The 25555-nt window shown below is 41.3% G+C and overlaps 1 protein-coding gene across 7 annotated transcripts in view; it reads right to left on the bottom strand.

The window, feature by feature from the left end:
* Positions 1-4087: 4087 nt before the first annotated feature.
* The window catches only part of vav2 (vav 2 guanine nucleotide exchange factor), a 255045-nt gene continuing 233577 nt past the window's right edge, over positions 4088-25555 (bottom strand). For 2 of the 7 annotated variants that reach the window (XM_069932061.1, XM_069932059.1), the window contains 9 exons: positions 25324-25454; positions 16280-16354; positions 11892-11941; positions 11518-11634; positions 10527-10614; positions 9116-9239; positions 8379-8468; positions 7434-7588; positions 4088-5529 (listed from right to left, as the gene is read on the bottom strand). In XM_069932061.1, coding sequence (XP_069788162.1) covers positions 5482-5529; positions 7434-7588; positions 8379-8468; positions 9116-9239; positions 10527-10614; positions 11518-11634; positions 11892-11941; positions 16280-16354; positions 25324-25454 — 878 coding nt within the window. In that variant the 3' untranslated portion in view covers positions 4088-5481. Of the gene's footprint in view, positions 5530-7433; positions 7589-7878; positions 8469-9115; positions 9240-10526; positions 10615-11517; positions 11635-11891; positions 11942-16279; positions 16355-24129; positions 24205-25323; positions 25455-25555 lie in introns of those variants that run through there. The other 5 variants (XM_069932040.1, XM_069932026.1, XM_069932049.1 and 2 more) reach the window with 4 other exon arrangements.

Genomic DNA, 25555 nt, shown 5'->3' with positions numbered 1-25555 from the left:
TTCTTGTTTTTTTGATGATGAAAACCAGCAGAAAAATATTTTTGGGTTAGTTGAACTAACAAAATGAGTCAGCATCATTTTCTGATTAAACATGGTATATTTAATAAAAGTTAATGTTTCTCCAACTTCCTACATGATACAGCAAATCTGAAATTATCTTTGTGTTCAGCTGAAAATTGTCGATCATGATCATTTTTTCAGGGAGTATATCTTTTGAAAAAAAAATTGTTGTCCAGTGTTATTGGTAATGCCATTCAAAATAATTTCAGGGCCATGTGGAGGAATTAGAGTTTATTGTCTTGAACAGTGCAGAGATGCACTGAAATACTTAATTGCTTCCAAAAGAAGGGACGGTGAATGGAGGGTCAAGATTTAGGTTCTGATTGGCCATTGGCCATGACCTGGGCTGGAGAGCTGACTGAAACACCTGGAGTGGGGGAACTGGAGCCAGAAAATTAAAGGAGCAAAATCTTATTATCCACTGGCATGGCCCCCCAGGGAGCTAGACCACCAGTTAGGTAATCCACTACCTCATCCCAAACTAGGGTGGGGCTAATGTAACCACAATCAAAATCATCCTGTTAATATTTGGTCATACGGAGAAGCAGAATTGAATTCTTATGTCACATTCCTGGTATCCATATGATTTTGCTTCCCCCCCCTCACTCTGTTAGACACCCTTCTAATCCCCCCACACTGTTACACACCCTATATTTCCCCCACACCCCATATTTCCACCACACTATGACACACGCCATATTTCCTACACACTGTGAGACACCCCATATTTTCCCCAAACAGTGACATCCTATTTTTTCCCACACATTGTTAGACACCCCATATTCGCGCTGCACTGTTACACCCCATATTTCCCCCACACTATCGGAAACCCTATATTTCTCCTACAATGTTAGACAACCTTATATTTTCCCCACCCTGTTACATTACCCATATTTCTCACACAATTTTACACATCCTATATTTCCATGCACTGAGAGACACCCATTACCCAACACTATGAGTGTGGTGCACTGTCGGTCAGAAGCAAACACACAAAACCAAAAGACTGTACCACAGACTTTATTCGACGTAAACTTCCACAGAGCCAGCTGGGAGATTCTGCTGCCGTAAACTCTGAGAGTGACTTCAAAGGGCCAGCTCAGGCTTATATCCTGGAGGGTGATTGACACCTGACTGGGTGGGGCTTGGTCTATTCAGGTCGGATGATTGACAGCCGGCCAGCTTTTGTCTTGTCCTCATGCTCTTCTGCAGTAACAGAGGTTGCCCGCTGCAGTAGACCAGTGGTGTACCACCACAGTGAGACACCCATTACCCCACACTGTGAGACATCCCGAATTCCTCCCACACTATGAGAAACACTATACTTCCTCCTGCACTGGGAGACACAGAATATTACCAAACAATGATACCCCATATTTCCCTTGCACTGTAAGACCCCCCCCCCATGTTTCTACAACACTGTTAGCACCCCCAAAAGACTTTCCCCCCAAACTGACACCACTTTATACTTTTCCCCACACAGTTATACCCTTCCCCACACTTTGACACCCCATTGTATTTGCCCCCACAGTTAGACACGTTATACTTTCACCCACCCACACTGTTAGATACCCTATTATTCCTTTTCCCACACTGTGAGATATCCTATTATACCTTACCCCACCCACAGTTAGATTCCCCATTATACCTTTTCCCCACAGTTAGACACCCCATTATACATTATCCCCACCCACAATGTTATATACCCCATTATACCTTTCTCCCACACTGTTAGACACCTCATTGTAATCCCCCCAACATATTCAGACATCCCATATTTGCCCTGCACTGTTAAACCCCATATTTCCACAACAATATGAGACACCCTATATTTCCCCCACACTGTGGGAAACCCTATATTTCCACTACAATGTTAGACACCCCCATACTTTTCCCCACACTGTTACATCGCTCAGATTTCCCAACACAGTTTTACACAACCGATATTTCCGCACAATGTGAACACACCATATTACCCCAAACTGTGAGGCACTACAAATTCCTCCCACACTATGAAAAACACCATATTTTCTCCAGCACTGGGAGACTCCCATATTACTCCACAATGAAAGACCCCCCCCATGTTTCTAATACACTGTTAGACACCCCCAGAAGACTTTTCCTCAAACTATACTTTTCCCCAACACTATTAAACACCCCATTATACTTTCCCCCACAATTAGACACCCCATTATACCTTCCCCAAAACTGTTAGACACCCCACCCAATTATACTATTCCAAAAACTGTTAGATACCCCATTATACCTTACCCCCACATACGGTTAGACACCCCATTAAACTTTCCCCTACACTGTTAGACACCCCATTAAACTTTCCCCCACACTGTTATACTTTCCCCAAAACTGTTTGACACCCCATTATACCTTCTCCCACACTGTTAAACACTCCATTATAATTGTCTCCCACACTGTTAGACACCCCAGTATACATTTCCCCCACACTGATAGACACTTCATTATACTTTCCCCCTACAATTAGATACCCATTATACCTTTCTCCCATACTGTTAGATACCCAATTATACCTTTTATCCACACTGTTAGACACCCCATTATATCTTTCCCCCACCCACACTGTTAGATATCCCATTATAAACTTTTCTCCCAGTGTCAGACACCCCTTATTTGCCCTGCACTGTTACACCCCATATTTCCACAACAATGTGAGACACCCCATATTTTCCCCACACTGTGGGAAAACCCTATATTTCCCCTACAATGTTAGACACCCTCATATTTTCCCCACACTGTTACATCACCCATACTTCCCACAGTTTTACACATCCCATATTTCCACTGTGAGACATCGAATATTACCCCACACTGTGAACACCCCATATTTCTCCCACACTATGAGAAACACCATATTTCCTCCTGTACTGGGACATACCCCATATTACCCCAAAATGAGAGACACCCCATATTTCCCTTGCTGTTTGAGACCCCCATTTTTCCACTACACTGTAAGACATGCCCAGAAGACTTTTCCCCCACACTAACACCACTTTATACTTTTCCCCCACACTATTGGACACCCCATTATACTTTTCCCCCAAAGTTAGAAACCCCATTATACTTTCCAACACACTGTTAGACACCCCATTATACCTTCCCCAAAACTATTAGACACCCCATTATACTTTACCCCACATTTATTAGACAACCCATTATACCTTAACCCCACACTGTTAGATACCACATTATACACTATCCCTACACACTGTGAGACATCCTATTATAAAATTCTCACAGTTAGACACCCCATTAAACTTTCCTCCCCACTGTTAGATATGCCATTATACTTTCCCCAAAATTGTTAGTCACCCCATTATACTTTTCTCCCAGTGTTAGATACCCCATTATAACTTCCCCCACACTTATTAGACACCCCATTACAACTTTCTCCACACTGTTAGACACCTTATTAAACTTACCCCAACTCTTCGACACCCGATTATACTGTCCTAAACGGTTAGATGCCCCATTATACCTTTCTCCCACACTGTTATATACCCCATTATACTTTTTTTCCCCACAATGTTAGACACATTATACCTTACCCCCACCCACACTGTTAGATACCCCATTATACCTTTCTCCCACACTTAGATAACCCATTATTCTTTCCCACTCCCACACTGTTAAACAACCCATTATACCTTACCCCCACCCACACTGTTAGATACCCATGATACCTTTCTCCCACACTGTTAGAAAGCCCATTATACCTTTCTATCACACAATTAGACACCCCATGATTCTTTTTGTAAGAATTTTGATGGATTTGAGAAAATCAGGCAAGAGTACCCCAAAAATATGTCCTACCATTCAATTAAATCATGGCTAACTTAGCCTAGTTCCATGTACCAAACTTTTCTCTGTATCCAATAGTAATTGGTTGTCAACAGATGCAATAAACACATCTATCTTTTGTCTTTTGTGCTTTGACAGCATCTCAAAATGTGTCGTTGAAGAAATAAAATCAATCCAAATGTATAATACTGCAGACTGTGCATAAAAACAATTTATCAAAGCGCTGAGATAACTCAGCAGTTCGGTAGCATCAAAACAGTTAGAAACACAGTTAACCTTGCAGACTGATGACATCTTAAATGAATGAAACCTTTTTGTTATTCCAAAGATGCTGTCTAACAGCTGAATATTTTCAGCAATTGTATTGATCAATATTATTCTATGACTTGATTAGTTCAGTAACCTGCCATGTGTGAAACTGACAACCCTGACTTTTCTGGCTTCTCAAACTCTGGCTCAGACATTCTAGATCAGGGACCAGACAAGTTAGTGAGGATTTTCATTTCTGACCAAAGTCCTGGCACTGCAGCTGTTAAGTGTGGGTAATGGATAAGTGAACAGAAGATTCCTCTATGTTGCTCCTCATGGCTTAACATCTTTGAATTTAATTGAATTGTTTGTTTTTGAGATACAGATAAAACAGATGATTTCCCTTCCTTGCCTATGAAGAATGGACTCAATTTGCCCAATGATCTTGTAAAAATCCAAATCTTCAGGGGAGTACAGAAACTGACCTTGTGACATTCCTCACATCTGCACCTTGAACTTGAGTGTAACTGTTTTAAATGTTCCAAAATGACAGATAAAACAAAATTCCCTCAACACAACATTCAGAAAATTAAAAGAAACAGTTGCTTTTATCTGTTGTTTTATGTGAAAGATTTACAGTCTGAGTAGCAATCTCTGCCCAATCAGCTTCACTGTCCCAAAATTCCAGTCAGTGATTTGCACTGAAATTCATGTCCTGGTTCTTTCCTTCAAGCAGCACACCAGGAATCAATTATCATTTCTCTTCAAACCAGTTGCATTATTCATGTTAACAGTGCAAAAAATTGTACCAATTTATATTTTCAAATCATTCCTAAACAAATTCAGTGATCATTTTAACGAGAATTCCATTCAACCCACAATTAACCCAAATATATACATTGGCATCAGCCTAAAAACAGTCCTTAAAATATTCACATACATTGTGGCATTGGTAAAATAATTACAATTTTAGAAAGGATTCTCACATTAAGAGGCACATATCAACAATTCCCCCTACACTCGAAGAATTCTCACTTCACAAGCAAGCCTCTTCCCCAGGTATGCACACAAACACACGCAGAATTCCTCACAAACATACACCCCTCTGCACACCCTAAGGAAAATTGTTTTGAAGTCTGACTGGTTTCTCCAAAAAAGTAATCTATGTACAACATTGGGATACTTCTGGCAATCAGTCTGAAAAATGATGAAAAGTTTCAACAGAAAAAGCAGTAGGGTTGATGAAAAGCTGTTTGTCATCAGCACTTCCTTTGTGGGATTTGGATATCAGATGTGCATGCCGTGGTCTTCTAGAGTGGATGGTATTGCATCTGCCAGTCATGGCGTTGCTTCTTCATCAACATATGTCGAGGGAAACCAACCAATCTGTCAATGGAAACAAAACAATTACAATCTTTAAAATTACTAAACAGAAATCAAGGGGCCAATTACTTCCTGGGCTAATGACATATTAATGTCAAAGGGCTGTATATGCCTTTGTTATATTTTCACTGATTAAAAAAACATTTGCTCCTTTATTACACTGCAGTGAATTTTCAGGGGTTATGCAAGGAGAAAATATCAGAATTGAATGTATAACAGAATGTGTTTCCAAGCATGCTCTTGACGTTACTAAAAATGCATGCATTTCCATTGTGGCTGTGTGCGTGCATTTGTGTGTGTGCATCAGCTCATGTTTCAGGAGAAATTTACTATTATTTTGCGCAGTATTGATATCAGGCAAGAGCGGGTAAAGAATTGCTTGGGACAGGTCAGTAAGAGAGGTTTCATGGTATGTGGGAGAGTTAGAGTGATGGGATTGGTCAGAGGCAGCCCGAAGGACAGAACATCCTCCTTTTATTTGAAAGGAAATACAAATGTGAGAGAAATACAAAAGAAATCATTGAACACTTGTAGAGAGACACGGTAATGCAAATGGCCAAAGAGGAAGGTGATGAGCTAGCACTGGCCCAGGATGTAATCAAGTGGGAACATGAGGAGAGATAAGGGGAAAGTAAAACAGCAATTAGAAGGACAGTAATTAGAGATCCATAATTCAGAAAGCTGATTAGACTGCCAGAGGTTACACAGAGCATAAATATCAACCTATTGAATAATCATCAGGATGGCACAATCCAGTCTCCCAGGAGAGGTTCAGCTCAGCCCACTCGGAGGTCTGGGACTTAGGGATAGCAGTGAGATCTATTTACTTCATAACAATCTCATAGGCTGGGAAGATAAACCAGAAGAGAACGAAGAAAGGTCCCAAGGTGGGTGCAGCAGATTTAGCCATCATTAAGTCACTCCTAGCAGGTTCCAAACCCACACACACATGACCAGACACAAGTGGAAACAAGAGTCTGTAATGAAGGATGGTCCTGGCTAGATAAGCTTTAATTAATGGTAATACGTAGGACATATCACCCAAGGCAGCAAGACAATATAATGGGACGACCACCTCCTGTTTGAGAAAGAGAAGCAGAGGGGATGAGCTATGGAATATGACCACAGTGACGGACCAGTGAGAGGCTCAGAGGCTGAAGAACACACTGGCAGGTGACTTGAGACAACAAACCCACGTAAGCCGTGGGTTGCTGGCCACTGCGGTCAAAGGACCCACACCAGGCTGTGGACTGCTGGAGACTGGCTCAAGATTGGCTGAAGGAGTACCAGATATCAGAACCAAGATGTGAGAGTGTGCCAAGGGTTCAGAATCTTCCTGATCGTGTCAAACGTTTGCATCTGGAGTTCGGATTGTTGATGGTTTGGATTGATGTCTGTGTGGCTGTGAGAGGAGTTGAGGTGAAGCCATGGATATTCAGTGACTCTGGGGGGGACTTACTGCTTCTCTTTCTCTGGCTGTGAAGGGCTCTGGGGCAATTTCTGCTGAGAGTGAATATTTTTCTACCTTATAGTAGACTACAGAAAATTTCATGTAATATCACATTTTCTGCTTTATGACATGAAAATAAAATGATCTCGAATCTTAAAAAATATGGGAAAAAGAACAAACTGATGGAGAAAGTTGGTAGGTCAAGCAGCGCCAGTGGGTGGGAGAAGGGATTGTTACTAATGATGTTGCTCAACCACTGAAATTCCTCCAGCAGATTGTTCTTTGGCTCCAGATTCCCAGTATCTACAGACTCTGGAGTCTCCTCATATCTTCTGAGTTCTATCATAAACAAGAGATGGAATACAATAAAATTGATGAGATATTTGAATCCTGGTTGACTTGAGGATGTTTGAATGTCTACTTATCCATGAGCAATTCCTGTTCCACTGACACTTGCCTTGCCATTCGCTTCACCTTTCCACCATCCCTGGTCACCTCCAATCTTGCTGTAAATCTTCACAGTGTCTCCTTCTCGTAGAGAGAGCTCTCGCATGTCACGGGCTGCAAATTTGTATCGTGCTATTGCCAAGCCGATGGGTCGAGGATTAAACACTGCCCAGACACACAAACTAAACTTCAGCAAACATTAACCAGAATAGAGATAAAAACAACAGGAACAATACATGTCACAGAAAGGCACGTGGTGGAATCTTCAAACTCTTTGCTTGTTCATGCAGGAACTTATTGTTCTTGGCAACCTCCACTGATAGGTTCAGCCAAGGTTCACCAAGAGACGGATTGGCAACAAATCAGAGTTGTTTGTTAAAACTCCTTTTGAGGAAAGATCAACAATGATTTAAAAGTATTGTATAATACTCTGGGATGACCAAAGATTATGAATAAGTACAATAAAACCTCTGTAATCCAAAATTCAAGCAACCGGTAGCAAACAGCAAAAAAATTGCAGAAAATAAACAAGTAAAAATTACAGGTTTAAAATTGGCACACCTCACCATTAGTTCACCAATCACTCAACAATCTCAAAGCAACCAGAAAATTCACTTATCCGACATCTAACAATCCCCATAGGTGCCGGATACCAGGGATTTTACTGTACTTTAAAACTGATGTCTCTCTTTGTTTCTCAACCAATATCAATATGCACATTGCAGTTATAATGTGTCCTGAAAAAAAAATGGTCCCTCTATCTCACATGTATGGAACTAGTATTTCTGTCAAATCTGCACTGTAGGTTTCGGTGAGCGCTGAGGGAATTTTCCTCTCTGATGTGGTCTTGATTCAAGTTTACTGAATTTGCCAGTGGTACTGCAACAAAGGTACCTGAGCTTGTTTGAAGGGTTCTGGCAGTGAGTCAGAGAGAAGTTAGTAAAGGGAGCTGTACCTGACCAGAAAGGAGCAGAATTCTGAGACCCAACACTGAAGCCCTGAGGACTAAGGAAAGCAAAGTTGTGGGAAGAGGAGGAGGAAGAGGCTGTAGGAAGTGAGAAAGAGAAGAACAGTCAATATATGAACCAGAAACCGAGGAATCATTTAAAACAGTATCATGAACAAAAAGAAAAAAAAACAATTTCCTTTATAAAACTGATCCTGGATTTGATTAAATTAGCTGTGATGTTTGCAAGAAACTTTAGCAAACTCTTTGCCTCATCATGAAGGAATCCAAAGATTCCTCAGATTTCTCCTTGAAGGAAAACATAGACCACCTGTTCACCATAGAGGCATACAAGGAAGAATGGGCTCATGTGAGTTCTGAGGGAAAACTACCTTGTTGAAGGTGTCTGGACCTACTCTAGCTGTCAAAATGGCATAGAACTGATAAAGATTGTACAATCTATTGAAATAGATTTTCACTTAATTGGCACCCAGTTTGAAGTACTGGATCACCCACTCCCATGCCTCAGCCATCATATTGGTAACTAGTCCTTGCATTACTTAAGTGACACTTATTATTCTCCCAAATTACATATTTATCCTCTCATAATATTTACATATTCTGTCATGTTAATCATGTTCTCTCATTATTTACTTAAACTCTTAGGTTATTTATTTATTCCTCACCTATTGATTTGAAGGAACTGCCTAGTCAATAAATTTGTTTACCAGCAGTGATCTAGTTACCTGCAGTCCGTGAATTTGAACGTTGAACGGTTCTATCCCGCTGTTTGTATGGAAAGCGTAATGCTGTATCTAACTGTTTGAAGCTCTCTTTCAGCGAGTGTGTCTGGTAATACTCTACCAGTTCCTACAATTAGAGAATGTGCACACTTCATTACTCAATGATCTGACTCCTTTTGGACAAATGTCCATAACATTTGTTTCTCCCAATCCCTTGATCACACTTCCTTTGTTCCTTACTCCTAGGTCCAAGAGCTCTTTTCCTTCCTCCAGGAAATGTGTTTGGCATCACCCCTAACGGATGCCAGCACAGCAAAAGACAATGAGAATCAGTGAACTTCTCTATGTTGCAAATTTCAGATCAAAAGCCAACCTAGGATCAGTGGCCTTTTGGCATCTTGGTCCTGTCTCAATAGAATAATGCTGACCTGTGACTTTGTATGTTTTCTCCATATCCCTTAATACCCTTGCTTACCAAAAATCTCTCAATCTCAGTATCAAATGTACCAATAAATTACCACCAACAGAAGGGACACCCAAACTTTCATGATTAATCTGGAATATCTACTCTGGAAATTAAATCACACAATAGGACCCCAGAACTTCTCCCAAAAACCACTGAAGCTGGAATAGTATCTGAAACCTTACCCAATAATAGAAAACCAGCTAACTGTTCCTGAAGGTATGACACACCGATCAGTCCTTCATGAAGTTAATGTCCAGCCCTGTATGGGTCTAAGTTTGAAAAATATCCCAGACATTTAAATAATGGCAATTCCAAAAACTCAACTGTGTTCTATCCAGTGAGAGCTTGGAACCATGGAACATTACATCCCAGAAACTATCTTTTCGAGTCATTCTGTCATTTCGAGATTATTCTGTCTACTCCCAATGACCTGCATGCAGTCCATAGCCTTTCATACCCCTTCCATCCAGTTATATGCTCAACTTTTTCTTAAATGTTAAAATTGAGCCCACATTCATCATTTCAGCTGGCAGCTCATTCCAGATTCCCACTACTCTATGTGAAGAAATTTCCCCTCACGTTCCTAAACATTTTTCCCCTTTCACCCATATCTTCTGGCTTGTATCTCACCTAACCTCAGTGCAAAAAAGCCAACTTGCATTTACTCTATACCACTCATCATTTTAAATTCCTCTATCAAATCTCTCCTCATTCTTCTACGCTTCAGGAAATAAAGTCCTAACCTGTTTAACCTTTCCCTGTGACTCAGTTCCTCAAGTCTCAGCAACATCCTAGTAAATATTCTCTGAACTATTTCAATCAAGCTTATGTGACAAGACTGAGCTGAATTTAGATGCATCAATGTCAGGAGAACCTGGCAACATATTGTGATTCGAGAAGAGCAGAATGGGTTTAAGAATATTGGAAGAAGGCAAACAGGAAACATACCAGGAGACTCTCAAACTTCTTGGCTTCAGTAATGTGGATCCAGTTGTCTTTCTCTATAACTTTAATGTGTTTCACCTCATCATTAAACCTTGGGAGAGAAGCAGTTTTTAGCAGGCATCAAAAAAAAACAACCAGAACAGCACAAGAAAATAAAACAGAATCAGTTTATACATCGGATTATCTACCAAAAGGTTATGAAAATCCAAGCTACCCAAGACGACACCAGCCCAGAATGGACCATCTAAGTCCAATCCTATATGAGGCTGGGTGAACTTCAAATTCCTGGGTGTCAACATCTCTGAAAATCAGTACTGAAGTCTCCGTCTCGATCCAATCAAGAAAAAGGCTCGCCAGCGGCTATACTTTGTGAGGAGAGTCGGCATGTCACTGAAGACTCTCAAAAACTTATACAGGTGTTGAGTGGAGAGTATTCTGGCTGGTTGCACCATTGTTTAGTATGGAGGAACCTATGATCAAGATGCTAAAAAAACTCCAAAGGGTTTTAACTTGGCCAGCAATATCACGGACATGTCTTCACTCCATTGAGGACATCCACATGAGGTGGTGGCTCAAAAAAAACAGCCTCTATCCTCAAGGATCATCACCACCCAGACCATGCCCTCTTCACACAGCTACCATCAAGAAGGTGGTACAGGAGCCTGAAGATGAGCACTCAGCGGCACAAGGACAACTTCTTCCCCTTTGCCATCAGATTTCTGAATGAACAATAAACCAAAGACTGTCATTTTTTTCCTCTTGCTCATTGTTTATTTATTTTGTAATGTGGTTTATATAAGTATTTTCACTCTGATTCTGCCATAAAACAATGAATTTCATGACATGTTCATAACAATAAATTCTGATTGGGAGAATGGATCAGCTCACGATAAAATGGTGGAATGCACCTGATGGGCCAAATGGCTTATATCTTATGGCCTTATGTGTCACAGATCTACACAACTTTGCAAGGAAACAAATGGTCATCACCAACCTGATACTAATTGCAAATCTTTCAGCTTCTGCTGTCCTCTCACGAATAAGATACGTCCCACTGACATGTGATTTTAGGAGGTTATCAGCCTGCCCTCGCTCAAGGTTACCTGCAAACCTAGAGAGAAAGAAGAAAGTCTGAACCGCAGCTAGTGAGAAGGTTCCACAAATGCATACTAACACAGAATACCCATTATTCTGCATGAACCCAAGAGGGTCACTTGAACAACGGAGAGGGAAATTGATACCTAGCTTAAGTTGTTCCTCTTTTGAAAGTGTTTGATGGGACAGTGCAGAGGATTCTTTAATCTGGATCTAATGCTACCATATTTGATCTGCATGTGTGTATTGTGTCAATGCACTATAGTGACTTACCAAGGGTATGTGCTGTAGTCAAGGTCTTTTGAAGCTGGTTTAAAAACATGCTGAAAGGAAAAATATGAATCAATTATTTTTCTAATGACATTTGATGAAATTAAAGAACTTTCTACAACTACATATTAGCAGAGTTTGAGAATCCATTACACAAAAAAAAATCTCCACATTTAAAGCAAAATAAATCCTTGAATTTGTAGTCATGACACAATATTGGGTCAAAGTTCATTAGACAATAGAACACAATAGTACTAGATCAGTGGTTCTCAACAATTTTCTTTCCACTCACATTTCACTTTAAGTAATCCCTATGCCTTAAGTGCTCTGAGATTAGTTAGGGATTGCTTAATGTGGTATGTTAGTGGGAAGGGAAGGTTAAGAATCACTATTCTAGATTCAATTGTTAATGAAATATTTTCCTTGAGAAAAATTGACATTGGCCCATTTCACTTGGAATTATAAAACCAATTATGTACGATTAAAACAGTGGTTTTCAAACTTCTTTCCACTCACATATCACCTTAAGTAAACCCTTATGCACCTATGGCATAGTGATTACTTAAAATGGTATGTGAGTGGAAAGAAAAAGGTGAGAACCACTGGACTGGATGAAATATAACTAAACATGAGGTCATGGAGGTTACATGTAAGTGGTCAATGATCCAATGCATGTACTCTGTCCCAGAGAGAGGGATAATCTTCCCAGAGATATCAAACTCCTCAGAGCAGTCACAATCCTCCCAGCAAAACTAATGAGCCCCACAATGAGCAGCATCAAGGATCCACATTTCCTGATGCTGCTACCATCAGGAAAGAGGCATTGGTGTCACAAGGCTACCCCTCCATCATCAGACTCATCAACAACAAAATCAATCAAGGGTTAATTTGAGGACTCTTACTTTTGCACTTTGATTTTTTTTTCCTCTTTGTATCGCACTGTCAGTTTGATTACATTTATTTATTTGTTTTCATGTGTACGTTGAGTACAGTTTTTTTTTGTGGTACAAATAAGTGGTACTTCTGCCTGGCCCACAGGAAAAAGAATCTCAGGGTTGTGTATAATGTTATGTATGTACTCTGCCAATAAATGTGAAAGCAGTGGCCACTTTCCCAGTGTGATGCCGATCTCTGCAATAGAGCGTCCTGATCTATACCAAATGTTCCTGTTGTATCAGATCCTCTAAGTCAAGACTTAAGCCATATTTCTTGTCACCATCTTTTTTTATTTGAATACCAACTTTTTTACAGACTCAACTTAATTTCAACAATCTATAAAATCTTTTTCAACATTCAGAGAACATATAGAATCTGTGTTTTGTTCCCCCCTCACCCTTGCCCCCAAACACATAACCAGGCTGATGATACATTATACAAATACAAGTGGGGTTCAGAGCCCCCACCAAAAACCTAAAAAAAAAGAACAACCTAATTAACTAAATAACCCAAGTAAAAAAAAAGAAAAAAAATTAAAAGAAAAACCAAGCTAAAATAAAACAAACTAAAAAAAAGGGCTAAAAAGAAAACATGCACATCACCTGTGCCCTGTTCCATTTCCTTAACTCCAATCCTTTCCCTACTAAGACAGGTTTTTATAATATCCATACTTTATGTGGAGGGAGAGGTAGTTAATCTACATACCCATGTATTTCATATGTGGCTGCCACATTTTAACGAATGTGTTATGTTTCCCCCTTAGATTGTTAGTGATTTTCTCCAAGGGAATGCAATTCTGCATTTCCATATTCCATCGTGTGGTATTTAATTGAGAGTCAAACTTCCACGTAACTGTTAAATGCTCCATGGCTACTGCCAAGGTGACCGTCACAAATTTAATTTGATATTGGGACAGTCTAAAACTCACATTTCCAATATATCCCAAAAGATACAACTCCAGATCTTGTAGAATATCCACTTTTGTAATTTTTTTTACAGTGTCCCCCAGTTCTTCCCAGAAGGATCACACCTTTGGACATAGCCAGGTGGAGTGGACAAAGGTTCCAATCTCCACACCACACCTAAAGCACATTTCTGAAATTTCCGACTTTGATTTTTGTAATTTTTGTGGTGTGAAGTAAATCTGATGCAAAAAGTTATATTGCACCAACCTACATCTAGTGTTGATGACCCCAGTCACACTGTTCAGGCACAGGTCTTGCCACCAGTCTTTATTGATTGTTATGCTGGTCCAACTCCCATCTCTCCCTCGACATATATAAGCCCAGCTTCAGGCCCTCACTTTGGAATATGTAATTAATGAGAAATAAATTACACACATTCCCTTATCGAATTAGAATCTCTACATTACTTGACCTAGATAGGGTCATAGATGGCCCTAATTTTTTCCTAAAAAAAAATCATAATCTTCCAGTGTGTTCTTCAGCCCATTCCCCCACAGGGATTGTCAAATACACTAACACAGCATCAGCAAAAAGGTTGATTTTGTGTTCCATCTCGCCCATAGTGAACCCTTTTATGTCTGGATCCTGCTGAATCGCTTCCGCCAGTGGCTCAATTGCCAGTGCGAACAGCGCTGGAGACAATGGACAGCCCTGCCTACTGGACCTACTCAATGGAAACACTGGAGGCATCTGCCCATTTGTCATAATTTTTGCTTGGGGTTTATGGTATAGCATCTTCATCCAATTAATAAATGTTTGACCCAATCCAAATTTCTCCAGTACCTTGAACAAAAAGTCTCACTCCAGTCTGTTGAAGGCCTTCTCCGCATCCAGAGGTATAGCCACTCCCAGATCCACCCCCTACTGTGCTAGATGCACTATATTAATCCAACTAGCTATATTATTTGCTGACTGCCTCTTTTCTACAAATCCAACTTGATCTGGATTTGCTAATTTCAGCAGATATTTTGCCAACCTGTTAGCCAATGCTTTGCGATGATTTTATAATCTGTAATAATAAGATGGCTCTATACGAGGCAGGGTTCAATGGATCCCTGCCTTGTTTAGGTATCACCGTGATTATTGCTGTTGAGAAAGACTCTGGGAGGGTATGCGTCTCCACTGCCTGATCCACCCTCTCATAAAAAGAGGGATTTGCAGATCTTTATAAAATTCAGCGGGGAAACTATCTTCTCCCGGTGACTTTCCAGCTTAATAAAGAGCCCAAGGTTTCTGTAATTTCCTCTTTATCTCACACTTCACGATCCAAATTTAGTAAGTCCAATGGAAGCAAGAAATCATCTGTTTTGATGGGAGCACCCCTTAATTCTCATTTATACAATTCCTTGTAAACCCTTCCAAATGTATAATTTATTTCTTTTGGTTATATGGGATCTTGCCTTCCCCTGTCCAAATTGCATTAATTGTCCTTACCTGCCAGGACCAGACTTGATGGGCCTTCTCCACCAGCTCATAAATCTGCTGTCTAGATCTTAAAATCAGATTTTCTGTTATATGCTTGTAACGTTTTGTATTTGAGTTTTTTGTTCACCAAATTCCTGTATTTTTCTTCTATACCCACTGTTTGGTAATCTTTTTCCAATTCAGCTATTTCCTCTTCTAGGGCACTAACCTCCTTCATGTGTCCATTTTTAATGCTTGTGGCATATTCAATGATCTGGCCCCTTAAATAAGCTTTAAATGTGTCTCATATTAGAAAATTGTCTTCAGAAGAGGGGCAATTTGTCTCAAAGAACAATTCAATCTGCGCCCTAACAAAGCTGCAAAGTTTCAGATTTCCCAACAGTAATATATTCAGGTGCCATCTATACAATTAAGGCCTGCTTATCTGGCATTATGATGGATAAAGTCAAGGGAGAGTGGTCTGACAATAGCTGCACCAGGGACTCGGTTTCCATTATCCTACCATCCAATTGGGCTGATGCCAAAAATAAACAATTGTAGTGTAGGAATCATGTTGTATTGAATAAAAGGAGTAATCCCTTTTTTCTCAGATTCAGCCTTCTCCAGACATCTATGAGTTTCAACTCTTTCATAAAGGCCAGGGTAGACTTACCCACCCTGACCCTTGTTATTTTCTTTGCTAACTTGCCCATGACCAGATCCAGATAAAAATTGAAATTCCAGTCAAGACATTCTCACACCTTGAATAAATTCTTATCTTGAATAAATTTTTGGCCATTAAAATTTGGGGCATATATATTCATAAGTGTCCAGGATTCTGAGTCTTGTCACCATTTTAATACTTCCTCTTTCTATATTGAACTACAAAGTTCCTTCCCTTACAGGTTAGTTTCAGCCACACATCTGCCAGTTTATTCCCAATCACTGCATACAGGTGTTTCACATGGATAAAAGACTAGTGGAGGCAACTGCCCAGGGAAGATCCAAAAAGTTTGGTATTATCATTGACTCAGCTGGGAAGGCAGATATGTTTCACATAACTCCTGCATTTTTTAAAATACTTACACGACAGTCAACTGGACAAGGCTTAACAGATGAGCTTGGAAAATAACCAGACCGTTTGGTTTGAACTACTCTCCCCTGGAACAGACACAGATTATTACATTAGAAGTGATCAATATCAGTAAACTGCAGTGAAAATGGCAATATATCAGAGGTACCACTCTCATGCGCATCCTACACAGGACCTACACTATCAATCTGAATGCCTCTTGCTCTTCATAGTATAGCTTCCCCTCCCAATCTGGCAGGGAATGGCCATTGCCCTCCCATACTAATCTGCCACAGTGACTTTTCCCATCTCCAGTACCAAGGCTTTGTCCCCAGCCAATTCCATCCTCGAGCTTTCTTCCCTTCCTATCACAGGAGTAACACATTCTCTGTAACCTGTCGTATTAACCACTCCATCTCCAAAACTGGGCACTTTGCATTGTTAACCTCTCTCCAATGCTCCTGGGTATGGTGATCTTTTCTCCCTGTGGAGTATGGTTCATATAAACAAAGGCTAGCTTTCTCTTCAAGCCTGTGGCCCCTGAATGAACTGGAGGATTAAATCAACTTGACTCTGCATAAGACTGCACGGTTAGCATAGGATTGGCATGGTTAGCATAGCAGTTAGTGCAACGCTGGTTCAGCACCAGCAAAAGAGGTTCAAACCTGATGCTGTCTGTAAGGAGTTTGTACATTCTCCCTGTGTCCCCGTGGATTTCCTCCCAGTCCTCTGGTTTCCTCCCACCCTTCAAAAAGTATGGGAGTTGAAGGTTAATTGGGTGCAGTTGGGCGGCACAGGCTCATGGGACAAAGGGGACAGTTACTGTGCTGTATATCTAAATTAAAAATTTAAAAGATAGCAGTAAAGCCCAGAGAAAAAGGTAAATGCAATGGAGAGATTTGAAAAGAAAATGAAATGTGCATCATGAATATAGTAAATAAAGTGACAGCAATTGTAGTATTTATTAGGCTTAAAAATCTGTCTGCAGACTGAAGGGTGGAAAATACAAGAAACTGCAGATAGTGGATTGGAACTAAAAAGAAAACAATCTGCAGGAGGAGGTCAGTGAGTTAAGCAAAATCAGTAGGAGGAAACAGGATCATTAAATTCAGGACTGCAAGGAAATAGCTTCCTCCTGCAGGCTGTAAGATGGATGAAAGGTCTCATCTAAAGGACAAGGATGCATGTCACCACCAGCGATGCAGGCTCACTTTTCATGGCTCTGTTTGAATAGGGTCACTGACTGAATTGAAAGATGTCAGTAACCATTTTTGCTCTTTATTTTGCTTAATCTTCATGTTTTTTATTGATTTGCATTCTGTATGTGATTTTAAGTAAATATTTTTTACATTATTTAAATTCTTCTGCACTCTTGTTTAAAATCAGATCTCCACACCCATCTGAAAACCTGTCATCAGAGTTTTCAGTGGGTGGTGAGTGTTCACCCTGAAAGGTTGTTTCCCATGGTGGGAGAGTCTAGGGCAGGATGACACAACTTCAGGAATGAAGGCCATCTACTTAGAACAGAAATGCATAACAGGGTGGTAATTCTGTGGAATTTGTTGCTGCAGGCAGTTGTGAAGGCTGAGTAATTGGGTTTATTAAAGGTAGAGATTGATAGGTTCTTGATTAGCCAGGGCATCAAAGATTATAGGGAGAAGTCTGGGCAGTGGAGATGAATGGGAAAATGGATCAGCTCATGATTAAATGGCAGGGCAGACTAGATGAGCTGAATAGCCCATTTCTGCTCTGATGTCACCACTCACAGACTTGATAAGGACCTCAGGAATGTAAAAGGTGTGGCCTCAGATATAGTAGGAGGCAAGCATGAGAAACGGGCAAAAATGTGAATCAGGAGTAAAACACAAAAGTCTGCAGACACCGTATGTTATATAGTCAGGATAATGTGAACTATTTTGTAACTGCATAAGAATACACCTTTTTCACTGTAGTAACTGTGGGGCAGTCTGATTTCTCGCCTTTGTTTTTGTACAGGGTGATGATGATGGCATCACGAAGGTCCTGAGGCAGCTTTCCTTGGTCCCAGCAGAGCTTGAAAAACTCATGCAGTTTGGCATGCAGAGTTTTGCCGCCAGCCTTCCAGACCTCTGGGGGGGATTCCATCCATACCTGCTGCTTTGCCACTTTTCAGTTGTTCAATTGCCTTATATATCTCTTCCTGGGTGAGGACCTCATCCAGCTCTAGCCTTAAGGGCTGTTGAGGGAACTGGAGCAGGGCGGATTCTTGGACTGAAAAGAGATTGGAAGTGTTCTGACCATCGGTTGAGGATGGAGATCTTGTCGCTGAGGAGGACTTTGCCGTCTGAGTTGCGCAGCGGGCTTTGGACTTGGGGTGAGGGGCCATACACAGCCTTTAGAGCCTCGTAAAAACCCCTGAAGTCACCAATGTCCGCGCTGAGCTGGGTTCGTTTGGCGAGGCTAGTCCACCACTCATTTTGGATCTCTCGGAGTTTGCGCTGAAGATGGCTGCATGCGCGACAGAAGGCTTGTTTTTTCTCTGGCCAGGACGGCTTTGCAAGGTGAGCCTGGTGGGCAGCTCCTGGATTTCCTGCAACATCGAAGTACTCAAGATGGCAGAGGACGACAGCATCGAATCCACGCTGCTGAAGATCCAACTGCGCTGGGTAGGTCACGTCTCCAGAATGGAGGACCATCGCCTTCCCAAGATCGTGCTATATGGCGAGCTCCCCACTGGCCACTGAGACAGAGGTGCACCAAAGAAGAGGTACAAGGACTGCCTAAAGAAAGCTCTTGGTGCCTGCCACATTGACCATTGCCAGTGGGCTGATATCGCCTCAAACCGTGCATCTTGGCGCCTCACAGTTCGGCGGGCAGCAACCACCTTTGAAGAAGACCGCAGAGCCCACCTCACTGACAAAAGACAAAGGAGGAAAAACCCAACACCCAACCCCAACAAACCAATTTTCCCTTGCAACCGCTGCAATTGTGTCTGCCTGTCCCGCATCAGACTTGTCAGCCACAAACGAGCCTGCAGCTGACGTGGACATTACCCCTCCATAAATATTCGTCCGCGAAGCCAAGCCAAAGAAGAACTGTGGGGCATTTGTATATGCATATGAGTGTGTGTGAACAGTTTCCTGAGATGGTAGAAGACATCAATAAGTAAAGTCTCTTCTGTTATTTGAATCTTGCATCTCTAAGTTATTTAAGAACCCTCCAAAGTAACTCAGAGACATAACATGGTGGCAGCGGTATAAGAGAGCATGAATAAACCCATACAATTGATTGTAAGTCACTGAAATATGAAGGGGAAGAAGAGAAAAAACATTACTGAAAAAAAATGGCTGGAATAACAGCAGTTCACTCAGTGATGGACGGGGAGGCTGAAGACATTGTTGAATCGTTTAAAACGTTTAATCAGAAGTGCAATTTAGCATTCAAAAGCTATTTTTAAAATGCAACAGCAGAAGAGAAGGTCAGTTATATACTTTTCTGGACAGAGGAGCAAGAACTTGACTTATTTAATAGATGGGAGCTCACAGAGGTGGAGAATAATGATCCAGAGCAGATATTTGCAAAGTTTGCTTCTCAACTTGAACCCAGGTCTAATCATAGAATTAAACACTATGAATTTCAAGGGTTAATGCAAGAGACTGATGAAACTGTTGATAACTTCCTCATCTAACGAAAAATTGTTGCTGCAAAATGCAAATTTCAGGATATGGAGGAAAGATTAGTTGATCAACTAATATGGGAGAATGCCCATCCCGAAGTGCAGAAGTTTCTTATAGGGAAGGAGAGCTTGAATCTGAATGAAGCTATAGACACAGCCAGAGCCTTCAAAGCCACGAGAATGCAAATGAAATCCCTATCTTTGCAGACCCACCCACAGCAAACAAAAGGAAGGGTTGATGCTATAAGGAACACAATCGGAAAAGTGCAAACCTCCAAGACCTGCAGGAAATGTGGCAGACGACAACCCTTTGATGACCGAAACAAATGACCCACCTATGGTTCTGAATGTAGAGCCTGTGGTAAAGCAAACTACTGGGGGAAGATGTGATAGTCTGGTATGAATAAAACAGTAAGAGCAGTGATGAAGAAAAAAAAGACAAGATGACGATCCACCACATAAAAGGAAACAACAATGAGGACTCTGACACCCAGATACTGGACACAGAATCCATACACCTTCACAAGATGTCGGGTGAGATGAAAGAAGGGAGCGAGTTGCACACAAGGATCCAAATACAGAGGACAATCGAGAACAAGCCTACGATATTTTACCTAATGCTGAAGCTGGATACTGGATCACAAAGCAACGTCCTTCCACTCAGACTCTACTGGCAGATGTTCTCAGAGAACCTAATAAAAGAGTATCCAAAAGACGGTGCATTGGAAACAGCAAATGTCACATTAATGGCCTATGGTAGACCCATGATCAAGCAGTTAGGGAGAACTAAGATCAATGGCTGTCATAAGGGAAAAAAACATTCTCTGTATGTTTTGGGTAGTAGACGCAGACGGACCAGCAATTCTAGGTCTGGATAGCTGCCGGGAGTTGCAATTGTGAGATTCAGGTGAAGAAGATATCCAAGGGGATTAACAGAGACACTCCACTAGAGAACTGACCTCCAATCACAAACAAGGCTGAGCTCATGAGCGTATACCCGGAATGCTTTGATGATTCAGTTGAATGCTTTGGAGACTTTGAATATCACATCGCCATGGATCCAAGCTCCAAACCCGTCATGCACATGCCAAGAAAAAGTCCACTAGATCTTAAGAAGAAGCTGGAGCAAGAACTAAAGGACATGGAAAGGATGCAGGTCAGAGCCAAAGTGACTGAGCCAACTAACTGGGTAAATTCCATAGTGGTCAAAGAAAACCACATGGCCGCTTGAGAATATGTCTGGACCCTAAAGACTTAAAGCAAGCAATAAAAAAGGGGTCACTACCTAACACCGACACTAGAAGACATCACAGTGGAACTAACAGGATCCAAAGAGCTTGATGCTAAGAATGAACACTGGAATGTGAAACTAGATGATGAGTCAACACTATTAACAATGTTCACTACTCCATTTGGTCATTACAAGTTCCTGCAGCTACCTTTTGGCCTGAAGGTGAGCCTGAACGTGTTCCAACAGAAGATCGATGAGACCTACAGAGAGTGTAAAGATGCTGTTGGCATCACGGACGACATAGAGGCTTTTGGCAGAGATGGAAAAGATCATGATCTTCATCTACATGAGGCCATGGAGAGATCAAGAGGAGCTGGAATTAAACTGAATCCAGACAAATACATTATAAAAGAGAAGGAATGCCAATTCTTCAGAATGGTGTACACTCCTAATGGGGTAAAGCCAAGCCCAGAGAAGGTTAAAGCCATTTCCAAAAAGGAGCTCACAAAGGATGAAAAGGAACTCAGGTTTCCTTGGGTTGGTCCAATACTTGAGTTCCTTCATACCACATATGTCAGGCTACACAGAGAGTTGCTGAAGGGAGACATGGAATTTTAGTGGTCACCATCACATCAGAAAAGTTTTGACCAGCTCAAAGAAATAATATGCAGAGAAGTGGAATTGAGATACTATGATAGAGAAAAGGCCCTCACTCTGCAAGTAGATGAATTGACCAGGCGGCTTGGTGCAGCATTAGTACAAGAAGGAAAATCAATAGCTTTTGCCTCAAAAGCACTAACAACAGCAGAGACCAGATATGCCAATATTGAAAGAGAGCGTCAGCTATCACCTCAGAAATGAGAATGCTCCTTGATGAACAAGTAATACCTGAGCAAGTAATATGTGACAATGGAACACAGTTCACGTCACAAGAATTCAGAAAGCTGGGTACAGAGTATGGGTTTGTTATCACTACATCATCCCCATACTACCCCAAAGGTCATGGGTTCATTGAAAGACAAGTGCAAACTGTGAAACGCACACTAGTTAAGTGTCATGAAACAAAAGAAGACCCATCCCTAGCTCTTCTATCATTACGAGCAACACTTTTAAGGACTGACATGAAGTCCCCAGTAGAACTTCTAAATGGCAGGGAATATAAAACAACTCTGCCAAGAAAAATACAGCCTCCAGAAGACCAGGAGGAAACCTGAAGAAGACTGGCTGACACGTAGGAAGAAGGAAACCAGCATTATAACAAACAGGCACAAACATTGCCCAAACTCTTCAGAGGGCAGCTTGTGCATATTCAATGTTGAAAATATGGATCCCAGCAAAGGTCACCAGAGAAGCTGAGACACCAAGATCATACATTGTTGAGACAGACTCTGGCAGTCAGCTGAGGAGGAACAGAATTCATATCCGGCCAAAGCAGGATGTGATGAAGCAGAAAGGTTTAATACCACCAAAGCCTGCAACATCAACATCAAGTGAAGAGACCACAACTGCTAATACCGAAACATCAACACAGTAGTTATCAGGTGAAGCACAACAAGCTACGTCACCTACACGTGTACCAGCAACACAGAGCCCAACAGTTGCAGCCAAATCTACAAGATGGCAAAGCAACCTACTGCTGCCAGTGCGATATCGACAAGAACTATTAAAAAAATAGTTGTGTAAATAAACTAGTGCACAAGTTCATTTACTTAAGTTGCATTGGTAAGAAAGTGATAAAGAACACTAAATTTTTCCTTATCTTGAGAAGGAGGGATGTTACATAGTCAGGATAATGTGAACTATTTTGTAATCATGTAAGAATACATCCTTCTCACTGTAATAACTATAGTGCACCACTGTAGGGTGTATATACCCATATATATATGGGTGTATGTGAACAGTTTCCTGAGAATGGTGGAGGCATCAGTAAGTAAAGTCTCTTCTGTTATTTGAATCTTGCATCTCTAAATTATTTAAGAAGCCTTCCAAGTAACTCAGAAACATAACACCCTAATTAAAGTAAAAACACAATGCCGGAGAAATTCAGCAGGTCAAACAGTGTACTTTATATAGCAAAGATAAAGATACATTGCGAACTTTCCGGGCTTAAGCCCTTCATCAATGTATGAGCAAAATATGCACCATCTGGTCCCATAGCAGCATTGCAGGAGAGGTTAATTATTCAAGTAAAGGGTGTGGACAAGGAAAATTCACTGTCAAAATCCAGTTGCCTCAGGCTATACCATCTTATCGGGCAGCTTGGAATCAAATCAATAGTTAGGCTTGGATTCACATGAACATCTTACCTTCTGCAATGGCCTTCACCCCCACCAGGTTAAAGACTTTCCATTGGAATTATCATTGACCTGAAACATTCACTCTGGTTCTCTATCGCTGACTTGTTAGATACATCCAGCACTTTGTTTCCTTTCAGGAAAGAATACTGAAGTGCGTGTGCCATGGGATATCAAAAGAGAAGATTGTCAATTTAAAAATAAATGGGCAGCCATTTTAATCAGTGTTTCCTGTTGGTGTTAGCTACAGAGAAGCCTCTGGAAGAGGAATCAGGTCAGAATCAAAATCTATTCTCATGAACATGTCACAAAATTTGTTGTTTTGTGGCAGCATTACACGTGCAAATTTGTTATAAATTACATTTTAAAAATAAAATAAATAAATAGCGGAGAAGAAAAGTGAGGTAGTGTCTCTGGTTTATTACTCATTCAGAAATCTGATGGCACAGAAGAAGTTGTTGAAACGATGGGTGTTTGTCTTTTTGTACCTGATGGTAGCAGTGAGAAGAGGGCATGGCCTGGGTGGTGAGGGCACTTGAGGATAGAGACTGATGGTCCTGGTTCTAGGAGGCTCAGTCTAATTACTGATGAACAGATGGATGGCAACTCCGATAAAATCCTCCTGAACTGCCCCCCCTGTCCTCAAGGATTGGCTCAACCCCAACCCAGGTATTTGGTAAGTACCTTGACTATTTCACGACTCTGTGGGTAATGCAAAATGCTGGCAACCTTCAGCCTCTGTCTCTTGAATCGAGCCACCTGAGCATCAAGGAGCAAGGACAGAAAACACGGGCTTTTCATCCAGTCTTGTACATTCGATATCTGAGAATTACTGTTAGGGAAGAGACCATGGAGCTCTGAGATTTTGGACATGAGAGAGTGTTTTAATTATATTCACCCTGTCTGTGAAGGTTGGGGGGAGTGATGGCAGATGGTGGTTCGTCCTCTGTGGCACTCATATTGAATCATACAACATGGAAGCAGACCAATCTGTCCACTACCTCCTTACTAGCCAGTGTGTGAGTAGATATTCTGCCTGCTCTCTACCTCACTATAACCCCAACATTAAATGGACATGTTAAGCATCTCTAAGAGGTTTTACCACACTGCATTAGGACTCATCAGACATGAAAATGACCTCCTGACCTCCTCAGCCACGAGAAAACCAGCTCTTCACCACCTTTCCTCTTCATTCACAGAGCCACTTCCCCTCCCCCTGTTTGCTGGTGTGCCCTCACTCCCTTATCCATCTTATTACCACCTGACTGTGGGACTGTGCTCCTCCACCTGCCTCTCCCCTCCCCCTCCCCCACCATTTTGTTCAGGCATCTGCCTACATTTTTCTTATACTTTGGTGAAGGGCTCAAGCCCAAAACATGGTTATGTATCTTTTTATCTTTGCTATTTAAAATACACTGTTTGACTTGCTGAGTTTCTCCAGCTTTGTGATTTTACTTCAATCATGGTGCCTGCAGCCTTTTGTATTGTACTCCTGCATTAGAATGGAACTGACCCTGATGAGACCTACCTTCCAAATTGCAACAGGCTGATGTGATGATTTTTGAGTGAAAAACATACTGGCCATACTGTAGACTTCTTACACACCCATACTCAATGGAATGATTTTTGAATTGCTACTACTTGGCCGCCTCCTTTGGATCTCCCTCAGGATCCAGCACTGTCTCACCATGGTAATCCAACGATCGCCTACAACCAAACGCAATCAAACTCACCCCATTTTCTTCCCACTGCTCTGCACACAAATAGAATACAGTAAATGCAGCCTTTGTAGCTAGCCTCAGACACAGAGAGTTCTTCATTAATCTCAGCATGTACATCTCGCTGGTTTGGTTCAGCTCTTTCTCAAACAGCTCTCACCTCCCACCATGTTGAATCAGGATCTCCCTTGAGTAGTTCGATGATTTCTCCAGTCTGAAAACTGAGGACTGGTTTCCCAGTGGGCGGAGGGGGAGTGCCCTGGTAGGAACGAATTGCAAGCATTCTAGGACCTGAAAAATACCCCACAAGATATCGATCATGTTCCCAAATCCTCGCAAAAGAACTGAAAGGAGCAGAACATGAACAAATCAATACTCAACTAAAATCTGGA

Source organism: Narcine bancroftii, chromosome 1, assembly GCF_036971445.1.
Source record: "Narcine bancroftii isolate sNarBan1 chromosome 1, sNarBan1.hap1, whole genome shotgun sequence".
In the NCBI taxonomy this organism is placed as follows: domain Eukaryota; kingdom Metazoa; phylum Chordata; class Chondrichthyes; order Torpediniformes; family Narcinidae; genus Narcine; species Narcine bancroftii.
This window is presented reverse-complemented; position numbering and strand designations above follow the sequence as displayed.